Source organism: Rutidosis leptorrhynchoides, chromosome 8 (genome assembly GCF_046630445.1).
Source record: "Rutidosis leptorrhynchoides isolate AG116_Rl617_1_P2 chromosome 8, CSIRO_AGI_Rlap_v1, whole genome shotgun sequence".
Taxonomy (NCBI): Eukaryota; Viridiplantae; Streptophyta; class Magnoliopsida; order Asterales; family Asteraceae; genus Rutidosis; species Rutidosis leptorrhynchoides.
Window position 1 is genome coordinate 300,824,222 of NC_092340.1, and position 12,210 is coordinate 300,836,431.

General features: G+C 32.1%; 1 protein-coding gene across 1 annotated transcript; it reads right to left on the reverse strand.

Annotated features, from left to right (window-relative positions):
* Positions 1 to 6,363: 6,363 nt before the first annotated feature.
* Positions 6,364 to 11,584, reverse strand: LOC139861478 (lysophospholipid acyltransferase LPEAT2-like). Its single transcript, XM_071849870.1, has 14 exons — positions 11,086 to 11,584; positions 9,944 to 10,124; positions 9,794 to 9,853; positions 9,518 to 9,681; positions 9,082 to 9,145; positions 8,909 to 8,977; positions 8,684 to 8,779; positions 8,238 to 8,282; positions 7,915 to 7,985; positions 7,696 to 7,762; positions 7,467 to 7,517; positions 7,267 to 7,377; positions 6,838 to 6,885; positions 6,364 to 6,718 (listed from the first exon to the last, which is right to left on the reverse strand). Exons 1-14 carry the CDS (start codon positions 11,493 to 11,495, stop codon positions 6,545 to 6,547), a joined length of 1,611 nt encoding a protein of 536 aa, XP_071705971.1. The 5' UTR covers positions 11,496 to 11,584; the 3' UTR covers positions 6,364 to 6,544.
* Between the last annotated feature and the right edge of the window lie 626 nt (positions 11,585 to 12,210).

Below are 12,210 nucleotides of genomic sequence, written 5' to 3' on the forward strand. Positions count from 1 at the left end.
GTTGATCTCTTAGGACAAGAGACTTAATTAATTGCATATACCTATTCTTACTTTTATACGCCCAAGTACCTTTCAAGGTAAATAACTCACTTCTGAGCCCACGAGTCTCACGGAACTATGATACGCTACTTCTTATTTAAATACGGTACCATTTTTAGTCACTCCTCAAATTTCGGGACTAAATTTCCATTAACAGGTGGGTAATGTAACGACCCGACTTTTTCGATTTGCTTTTGTGCTTTGTGCTTTCACGAAACTACGCATATGTGCGTACTGAGCTATTTTATACTCTGGAATCTTACTACACATGGATTACTTTCATTTATGTGTTAAAACGTGCCTTTAAGTACGTAGGATACTTAACTTGATCTCCGAAAGCCTTTATGACCGTTAGTGTCACTTGACGTTACGAACAAACTGCGTACTGCGTACACGTTTAACTTTTGTCGTAATCGGAATATTATGACTACGAAATCTTAATTATTATTTCATAATAATAATTACTTGGGTTTTTGGATGCTTAATTACGTGTAGTAATTTACTTATGCTTACTAGTTAGTCTTGTTGGACTTTCTACCTTGTTGGACCTTAGCCCACCATACACTAGTTAGTGGACTATTTAATTAACACAACTATTAATAACTAGTGATCCATTAATATGTAAGACAAATGTCCATTTATTAGAGGGAACATGTTAGCATTTATGTCAAGTATTATCCTTAATGTTGCATGGGATCCCAACATAAGCACCAACTTTAGACAACCATTAACCAAAAAGCAAACTTTTGTCCCCCTTGTCCCCCTCCTAATTTTCCGCCAACTCACCACCACCATCCCCTCACCACCTATAAATACCACCCTTATTCCATCCATTTAACACTTGCTCTCATTTGTATTTCACACACACTCACTCTCTAATTCTCTCTAGTTCTTTCTCTCTCTAAAAGTGTTAGTATTTTGAACTTTTCTTCTTCTTCTCCTTCTCATCATCACGAAATCATAATCATCATCATCATGGTTCTAGCTTTTTAGCTTTGATCTTGATTACATCTTGTAGATTCAAACTTAGATTTGAATCCTTCAAGAACATGAAAGATTCAAGCTTTCTAGCTTTGAATCTTCACCCACTTTGTAGATCTATATTTTTTTTAACTTTAATCTTGCTATTTTGTTATAAAGATTCAAACTTGTGTTTGTAATCTTCATGTAACTTAAAGATCCAAGCTTTATGCTCCAAGATCTTCAAGAACAACCAAGATGCAAGCTTTCTAGCTTGAATCTTCATATCTTTTATTGGATCTAAGTTTTCTAACTTATGATCTCATTATTTTGTTATAAAGATCAAAACTTGTGTTTATGGTCTTCATGTAACTTAAAGATCTAAGCTTTATGCTTCAAGTTCTTCAAGAACACTAAAGGTTCAAGCTTTCTAGCTTGGTGACCTTATAACTTGTGTGAAAGGGATCCAAGCTCTCTAGCTTAGGGTTCCATCACTTCCTTCGACTTAGATTATGTTCATACTTGTTTGATTGATGTAAAGTTTGTAGCTTTAGTTGTAAATGTAACTTGTAATTGTGTTAAGACTAAGGATATGATGTATCCTTGGTTCATCATCCATCTAAGACTCTTAAATGAGTTGTGTTCTTACTTGGTCTTAACATATTGTGTGTTGATGGTGGAATCTTGGTCAAAGTGATGCTAACCCATCAACAAGTTGTACACTTGAAGCTACAAGCATCAAGGATGAGAACTGTGATGGGCATCAAGCACCAAGAACCCCACCGGAGCACTTGTTTACTGTTTTTTGGGATCTGATAAGTAACCTGGGCTACTTTAAATTTTATTTTCAGTTAGTTCGGTTCGATTAGATGATTTTCCGTTTAAGCCTCGTCTTAATCCGAGTTACGGTTTAGGATTTATGGCCCTCCGAAAGTCACTACGCCCTTGTAACGTTGTGCTGAAATGTCTGACCTACTCGCACTTAAACCATCTCCACGGTCAAACGAAGACGAGTTAGGTTCTGAAAATTGGTCAGCGCCTAGAGGACTCACATACGGAGCCATAGCCACTGACTACGCGTCTTTTCAATTTACGTAGAGGTCGTAGCTTCTGATCCAATCAGCCTATTGTTTTGACCTCTATACTTGATTAACTTACTTAGCTTTTATGATGATGAATGATGATGATGATGATGAAACTTAAACTTATTTTATGCACTATTAGAACTTATAAAGACAACCTACTGACCTAGTAACCTTTGATTTAGGTTGACGACCTTTCGGACCGACTTACTACTTGCACACTTTCGTATCGACTTGTATTGCTTATTCACTGTGAGTTATAGCTTCCCTTTTTACTTATACTATTTTTGGGACTGAGAATACATGCGCTTCTTATGTTTTACTTACTTGGCACGAGTACTTAAACTTTACATATGTGTGGGTTATACAATGGCATAAAGATTCCCCTTAGCACGGTAACGTTTAACTATTGGTTTTTGAACAGGTAGACGCGAATATTAGATATGGATCTATAGGGTTTGACATCCCCACTCGGGCTAGTTGCGCTAGCATTTAACGGGTGTTTAATACTTCGAGGACATACGCACTCGCCAGGTGTACTTTTAGGGGGTGATATTTATATTTACGTTAAGTCTAGGTGCCATGTGCCCACGGTTATACATATACTTTTCATACTGTTTTGAAACATTGAAATCTCGTGGTCAATCTTATATTACTGTTACAATTTAAACTATAACTCACCAACATTATTGTTGACGTTTTTAAGCATGTTTTCTCAGGTGCTTAGAGGTTTGTTGCTTCCGCTGTTTAGACTTGCTGTCTTGATGTTTAGACTTGCTGTAGAGGACCTGTTGTGCTAAAATTCCGATGCATTACTTAGAGATGTCTCAATCATGGAACTTTTCTTTTGTATTCGTAGTTTATGTTATTTTCAAATAATGACTTTGTAACGACCTTTGTGTCACGTTATCTTTTGTAAACGCTATCTTTTATGAATGTAAAACTGGTTTTCAAACAGCATATAGTGTTTGACCTTGTAATGATCATGTTGTTGATGATTCGAACACGATGGTTTTGTACGGGGCGTCACACGATGACTCGTACGTTTACACTTGACTAATATCTCAGTTCCGGTTTTTCGAACGTTATTTCGTATGTTTAGAAAACTAGCACGTTACGTTATGCGACGTGTACCTTTATTAATAATTCAACCCAATCATCGATAGACTATATTACCCAAAGTATAATCTTTACATTTGAGCGTTGTGATCATTTGCTTCTATAAATCAACGTCTCATTATTTATTAATATATATTTAATAATATTATTTTAAATTAAATCGTTTTAAGATAATATTTTATTTTATCACCTTGTAAAATATATATATACATTTTTCATTTTGAAATAGTGTTTTACTGTAGCAAAGTTACTGTAGCAAAGTTTATTTTTTACTGTAGCAAATAGTGATTTTCGAAAACACTGTAGCTTTTCGGGTACTGTAGAAATTCGAAAATACTGTAGCAAATTAGTGTTTTACTGGTTCATCTTAAACGCTTTAGTTAACTTATCTAAATATCAATCGAATCAATAAACGAATGTTACTATCGTTTACTAAATAACTTGAAATTATATATATGTATACATCTTTATTTAATATACATAAATCAGTTTTAGATACACATTGCAAGTTATTTATGAATAATTAATATTTCAATTTATATATATATATATATATATATATATACACACACACAAATAGATGTTCGTGAATCGTCGGTCTATAGTCAAAGGTTAACTGAATATATAACATTAGTTCAAAAATTTTAAGAATCAATATTACAGACTTTGCTTATCGTGTCGGAAACATATAAAGATTAAGTTTAAATTTGGTCAAAAAAATTTCGGGTTGTCACAGTACCTACCCGTTAAAGAAATTTCGTCCCGAAATTTGATTGGTATGGTCATAACGGTTGAGGGAGTAAGAAGAAGGTTTAGACCCAGACGTAGGTGGGAGGATAGACTTAGGATCGACATGAGAGAGCTTTCATTGATCGAGGACATGACTTCTGATAGGAATGCGTGGAGGGCTAGAATTAGTGTAGATGGGTAAGGTTGTACTTTTTAGGTAGATTATGTGTATTATAGCATTTTCTATTTTTAGAACCTTGCCTTTGTACCCTATATATGTAAACCCCTTTTTGATATATATATATATATATATATATATATATATATATATATATATATATATATATATATATATTATATTTTGACATATATTATATATTATGTATTTATATGTGTGAAGTTTCCCCCCCTTTTTTTATCTTGTTGTATGTGTATGTTTGTATGCAATGTTTATGTATGGGCATAGGTTGCTTTATGTATGTATGTATGTATGTATGTATGTATGTATGTATGTATGGGTATATGTAGGTATACATGTATATGTATATATGTCTACTTTAGGTTCGCATGTTTGTGTGTGTATGCTTATGGTTGTATGTATTTTTGTACGTACGTATGTAGGTAGGTAGGTGTTGTATATATGTTCTTGGATGTATGCATGTATGTTTAGCTTTGTATATAAGTATGGTCATACACACGTACGTGTGTATGCTTATCCAGGTATGTATGTACGTCTGTATGTTTATGTATGTAGTGTAATGTAAGCATGCGTATTGTATGTATTCTTATGCAAGTATGTATGTATGTATGTATGTATGTATGTATGTATGTATGTATGTATGTATGTATGTATGTATGTATGTATGTATATTTATAAGTAGGCCTAGACATGTATGTATATTGATGTATGTTTATGGATGTATGTTTTTTATGTGTTATATACGTTTAGCGTCCCTTGTGTGTAGCTTTTCTTGCATGTTTTGAACTCTGCCCAGCACCCCCACCCAGGTACGTTTTCGATTTTTAATTATTATTATTATTATTATTATTATTATTATTATTATTATTATTATTATTATTATCATTTTTATTTTTATTATTATTATTTTTTTTAGCTATTAAGTATTTTTATTGGCGTCTCTTTTTTTGAGTTAAGAGCAAGCGTCGAATTATTGGCGTCTTGTTTGCAGTTTAGTGCCGAAATTGAATACCAAGCAAAATTTAAAACCCATGAAAATTTGATTCAATCATTTTCATGGCGTCTCAATTTTATTTTATTTTATTTTTATTTATTTTACTTTATTTTTATTTATTTTATTATTATTTAATTATTTTTTATTTTTCAATTTTCAATATTTAAAATTTAATTTTAATTTGTGTTAACGTTTTTTTTTTCCCTACGTACTGGCCGGAGGTTCACTCGAAAGCAATCTCTCTATCTGGCGAATAGAGAGAGTGATGACTTTCTCTACTTTTGAGAGTGTTTCATTCTGGGTAGAGAAAGAACTTTTCTTTATTCTTGGATAGAGGAATGATTGTCTACATCTCACCTCCCCCATACACCACTAATTGTGTATTGGTTTTTTTGTTGTTGTTGTTGTAATAATACTGTAATAAACAACATAATATAGCTGTAGAATTAGAAAATTACAGTACCATACTTACTATCATATGCTGTAAAAAGGAGAAATGGAATTATTATAAAATACATGTATCAAAAAGTCTTTCTAAACCCTAGTTTTATAAGAGGGCCAGTTATATATTTATCTAAATCGTGTAAAATAACAATTATATATACAACTATGCGCGATGTGTATGTTTCCCTTTTTGCAAATGCTTAACCCGTATCGATGTGGTAGATTTATGAAAAAATTTCATCGACATGAAAAAGAATGTTACGTTTGTCATCGATCTCCACTTCAGGGGCGTCTTTTTAATTTTAGGCGTCATGTTCAATAAGTAAAAAGAGGTCTTTTGTATACGAAAGTTATATATATATATACTGCACAAATATGTAATAATTTTGAATCCTTATAAAAATGAATGGACTGTAGAATATATTGTTGGGTCATATTTTAAGGCCTCATTAAATTGTGGGCCTTATGCGATTACATGCCTCAAGACAAGGTCGAACAATTTCGAGCTCGTTCGAACAAAAATGTCTAGATGCATAGAAATCAAATTTCATTCCACATTCCCATTTTACAAACATTTTTTGTTCGAATTCGCCTATTTTTGTTCGACCACACATGTTTTTGTTCGAATACAGAGTTATATAACAAATTGTAGAACAAAAATTTGTTCGAACGACGACAAAATTGTTCGAATTCGACTATTTTTGTTCAAATTTGACTATTTTTGTTCGAATTCAACTTTATTTTTCAATTTTAGGCCGATTTAAAACACAACTCAACTCAACTATAATATAATGCATTATCTAAATTTATATGAAGTTCCTCACACGATTTGAGTAAATGTAATCACATCCATAATTTACAAAAATTTATAGCATGGAGATAAACATAACCCCCCCAAAATTAACAATTGCCCATCTATCTATATCTATAAGTAGGACAAAAGAATATGATTAAACAAACACCTTTGATCCAAATACATCATACCATTTCTTCTAAATAACCAACTGCTGCATTTGTATTCAAATCTTTATGCACAAAATGGGAAGAGAAAAGTGCTATCAGCAATGGGTTCCTTTTTAAACATGTTACGAAATCTCCCTTGCTGATTCGACCGTCACCGTCTCCATCAAAGAGAATGAATACTTCATGTACCTGCAATATCATTATTTTCACCTCAAGATTCATTCAAAAGTATAAATACACTATTATTATTAGTATTATTTTTACTTTTAATATTTAATTTAAGAATTTATTTAGGGGAGAAGACTCACTTCATCACTACTCAAGCTCCCCATGACTGGAATCAATGAAGCGGCGAGCTGTAACGAATTCAAGATACAAAATTATTAGTAATGGGTCAAAACAGATAATCTGGGACTATGTCTAATCCGGTTATGTTATACGAGTTAAAATGTGATTGAATGAAAACTGGCTGTTTTTTTGTTGGACTGAAACAATCTGTGTCCAAGAATATTAATCATTCTAAATGTGGCAAAAAGATTATGAAGTCGCATTATTATTATTTCAATAAAATACTAACTTTTGAATAAAATGATTGAGGTTTATGCATTATATAAAGTTTAAACTCTTAGAGAAACCATGGAGCTCGTTAAGCGGATTCGACCCATTTTTAAGTGAGTGGGTCAAAATTGCCACCTCAACATATTCCAAGACAACAATGATGGGAAATAAAATATTACTTCTTGCTCAGAAATGTAATGATCTTGGTCAGTGTCGCTTTCAGTAAAAGCTACTTCACACGCTCGCCCGAATAATGGTTGGGTGAGTACATGAGTAGATCCCACCAAGAACTGCATGATATAAAAATCTATAAGCCTAAAAAATATAATGCATTTTGATGTAAATTACAACAATACCCTTTGATGACATTCACAGTTACCTCTTTAAAAGTAAGTTTGCCGTTCCTGCTCACGTCAATAAACTCAAATATCTGGCAAAAAAATATAATACCACTATTAATAACCCATATATGATTATGACAGATGTAATATAATAGAGAGCATAATGCGATTCAACAAATCGTTATCACCAAGATCAATGAATTGTAGTGAAAACGTTGAATACGTAATTTTTAGCATAGAATGTTGCCAAATATGGAAATTACTCACCTTTACAGAGAGACCACAAGGCTTTAATCTCAAAACCTTCGAAAAACCTTGTAAGTTAACGTTTCCACTGCAGATAATAGAAGCAGTAGTTAAGAAAAGTTAGTTGACATTCCAGAAATAGCAGATATGAGAGGAACATGATAAATAGATAATTTATGATAATAAAATAAATATATAAATGCCAGAGATGCAAAAGGAAGAAATAAACATGAAAAATACCTTGAATCTGGATTCATGGAAAGAAATATATCTAAGAAATCTAAGGCGTCTGAAGAGCTCAAATGGTATAACTGAGCATACAAATAAGACAAAAGTTAAGCAAACATATGTATAACGGTATTGGTAACAAATATATAATGTGATTCGATGACAAGATTAGATTTGTTGAACTCGATAATTTATGGTATTTCTCCAAATGGTATTTGTTTTTCATCCACAAAAGAAGAACAAAATGAAATACTACTAAACACTAGTTGATAGTATATAATGGTATTATGAATTAGCAAGTCAAACAAGCACAAAGATTGAAGTTATGAACTCACCTCTTGAATCTTTGCCATTTCAACCACGAAGAGTGAAGGATTTTCCTGCAAAAAGGAAAAAAAAATGACACGTTGATGAAATCAGAGGTACCATAAGGCTAAGATAGTTTTAAGAAAAATGTTACGGAGTACTATTTTATTGGATATGGTTTGAAAGTGTGTATCCATAAGCTTATGATTTCTTAGTATGATTAGTAAACTTGAAATATTTATAATATTACTTTTGAAAAGTTTCTAGAGTCGTATTTAGCCGTATAATAGTAAGAAACTCGGAGAAAAGGACGAAAAAATGTTGGCTTTTTATCCCAACCTACAGTTTTTTCTGTTCTGTACAGGATAAAACAAGATTACTAATAATATATCTATTGAAGTTTGTCGTACATCGAATCTATAATAGCGTAAAAGTTAAAACAACCAGATCAGCTGCCTGTAAAGTAGGCATATACCTGCCCGGAATCAGCTGCCTTTGAAAGAATCATGTAATCAACAAAGGTATGAGACGTTTGTACAACGTTTAGAGCACGAGCCATGGCTGTACTCGTCTGCATTTATAATTTATAATTCCATATGAGTATATTATGACCATTGTATTTACAAAGATTAATATAGTCAAATTCGATAAAATAAACTAGACAATGTAACATAAGATTTAAGGAAAGAGATAAACTCACTTTCTTGGCAAAACGAACAGCATTTTCCTTATGATTTTCCGAGGGTGTAACAACGGGAAGATACTCAACCTGATTAGTTTTAGAAAGATGTTATGACATTTTTGAAATAATTAAAACTAATTGGTCAACGGTCAACATAGAAATAGAATAAATATGCTTTTAAAGTAGTCTACCTCCATGAAATTATGAAATTGTGTGAACATTCTAAACATGAGTCTCCCCAGACTAATATGACCCCTACAAATCATGTGAAAGCACTCCTTAAATATGAAAAAACATTTATAAATATGAATTGCTTAAATTGAGTTGTTTAACCTCAAAAACTCAAATGATTAAAATAATAATAAAAAAAAAAAATACGAAGAGAAAGATCAAAAAGTCACCCAAAGTTTGTTTTAATTCACACAGCCTCCTGTATTACTTAACTGAGAATTTTTAGATAATAATCTTAATAACAAAGCTTTTGTAATCATAATTTAACGTGCAAACTATTGATCAAATCATCTAAAAGGGTCAACCCAGCTTGACCTGACCTTTTTGACCCGAACCCAATATAACTCGTGACCCAACCCCTCACCTCTAGTATATTCGAGTAACTGGTGATCTTACCATGATTGATCAAAATGCACATGGGGATATCGAACCACCACCGGTTGAATAGGATAACTAGGTATAAAAGCGCCAAGTTGAAAAGAAATAAGCAGCCTTCCGTTAGTCGTAGTTCCCTCGGGAAATAAAAGTAGTCGAGGAAATCTGTCACTAGAGGCCTTTCTCTGTATTAAAGATTCTTTAAAGCACGTTTTTTGTATCAAATTACTTAAAGATATAAAATAATGAATATATATTATATATATAATTTACGTTTTCCATTTGAGGGATTATTACCTTTATTTCATTTACGGCATGCTTCCGTGATTGATGTGAAAACCGATTCACATAGATCACCTATGTATAAAACCAAAACAACAAATTTTCATAAAGATTCGAGATTTTAATTTTAAGAAAAGAAAATTTGCAGTTGGAAAATAACTTTACCTGCATAGCTCTAATAATGGTACCAACAAACGGCATGGAATCATGGGACTCGGATGCAACAATTGTCGGAAATAATTCGTAAAAAAAGAATATCGGATCAATATACGATACGTGATTAGATACAAGTATAGGTGCAGTTTCCCTTGGAGCAGGTTTTCCCTTTCGCTTTATCCAATGGTAACTGCCAAACATCAAGTGAATTGTATGTAATTCATGATAAATGCTTAGTATAACTGCTTATGCTTTTTGAAATTATTAGAATTAGATAATCAGTTGAAACTAAATGCATTGCTAGAGATAATCAGCTAGTGCTCACTCTGTCCTAAAATAAGTGTCCGCCTTACTATTTATATCTGTTATATTACTCCTGAAATTAACTGTCCAGTTGCAAAAAAATAACTACTATATACCATTAACCCTCCAATTTACCCCTCGTTTATTACTCTCAGTCACTCATATTATAAATAAATAAATTCTGTCAAACGAGCAAAACTGACATATATCATACATATCTTAAAATCAAACAAAACTTTCTACAAAATCTTTTTGGATGAAGGGAGTACTAAATAATCAGTTCGAATAACTAACTTCAAACTGATTATTACAACCTCAGCAAATTAATCATAAGCATTTTGCCTTCATTAATACACTATGGTATGTTTGGCAAAACTAGCTGGTAGTTTTTAGCATTAAGCTGATAGCGGGTAGCTTTTAGCTTTTTAGATATATTTTGGTGTTTGGTAGAGTACCCAATATGTTAAATAAAGAGTAAAATGACAAAAAAACTAGAAGCTAAAAGTTAAACGTTAATTCTAGTAGCTTTTAGCTTTTAGCTTTTTCGCTCTGTCTAGAAGCTTCAAGCTTTTTTAACTAAACGGAGGTTTTATTAAATAAGAGCTTTTACATAAAAGCTAAATAAAAGCTTCTAAAAGCTCTGTAAATAAATAGTAATTATCGGTAACTAATTATCGGTAGATCGAAACACATTAGTCACATAAACAGCAGTTTCTACAGTCAATCTTAAACTCCTAAAATTTATGGTCTATGGACTATGGACTATGCTTATTGAGCAACAAGTTCTTAATAATCTAACTCAACTAATGAATAATAATAAATAAATAAATAAATAAATAAAAACTTACCCAAATGCAAATAAGATTCCCCTAGTACATAACCTGGTGATCCACATAACCCTGCATCTCCATTTAGGCATTGGATTCTGTTTATCTTTCCAACCATGTAAAGCAAATTTTGTAGCAATATAACCAATTGACAAACACAAACCAAACAACACAAGTCTAATAATTGCTATAGGCACACAAATTAACACTTTAATCCACTCATAAACCCCTTCAATTTCGGGTGTATGGTTCCTAAATGGATCCACAGTTGATGACCCGGGAACTTCAAACCCATTTGACCCGATAAACCCATATGGGTTTTCATCAGAATCCAGTTGGGTATCGATCGAAATTGAACATTCTTCATTTGTGGATGTTTCTTGATCTGAAGGATTGAGTAAGGGTGTTTTCAGATCTTTAGCTGAATCCATTTTAATGGGGTTTTTAAGTCAAAATTATAGATTTTTATGTCTGGGTGTGTAATATGTTTTCGATATATGCATAATTAGAACTACCATGAAGATAAATTAATGAACTTTATTAGGATTTTATATATTTTAATAAAGATTGAGACAGCTATAAAATTGTGAGTGGTTACAAAATTATGGGTTTGACTATTAAAGATGATGTAGCTGTGTTGTAATTCAATTGAGGACAGGCAATCTAGTCCATAAGATTTAAGCAGGCGTGTCTTCCATAATACCGGTCCTAATGTCACTTATTATTTTTTTTTTATTTGAATATTTATGATCTATGATTTATGTTTTATGATGATACTGGACCAATCTTACAAAAACATTTAGAAGTGGAGTGTATAAACAGGATATTTTCTGGTATATACTATGGTTTATTTTTGTTTTTGTTTTGAAAAGCATGGTATATCCTATTCTATGGTATTAGAATATGACCTTCAAACTCAGTGTTAAATTTGATCGTGACTTTAACATTGAGGTTGAAAGTAGAGTTTTTGATTAATCTAATATTAATTCAAACTAGAGACAATCTAAACCGATAAAACAATCATCTATGAGAACACGAACTCAACCGAGGAGGGGTTAAAATCAAAGATGACAATCACCACCGCAAACCGCAACCAAACCCTGCCAAAAAGCACCGAAACTACTCTAGACACCACAAATCCCGCTC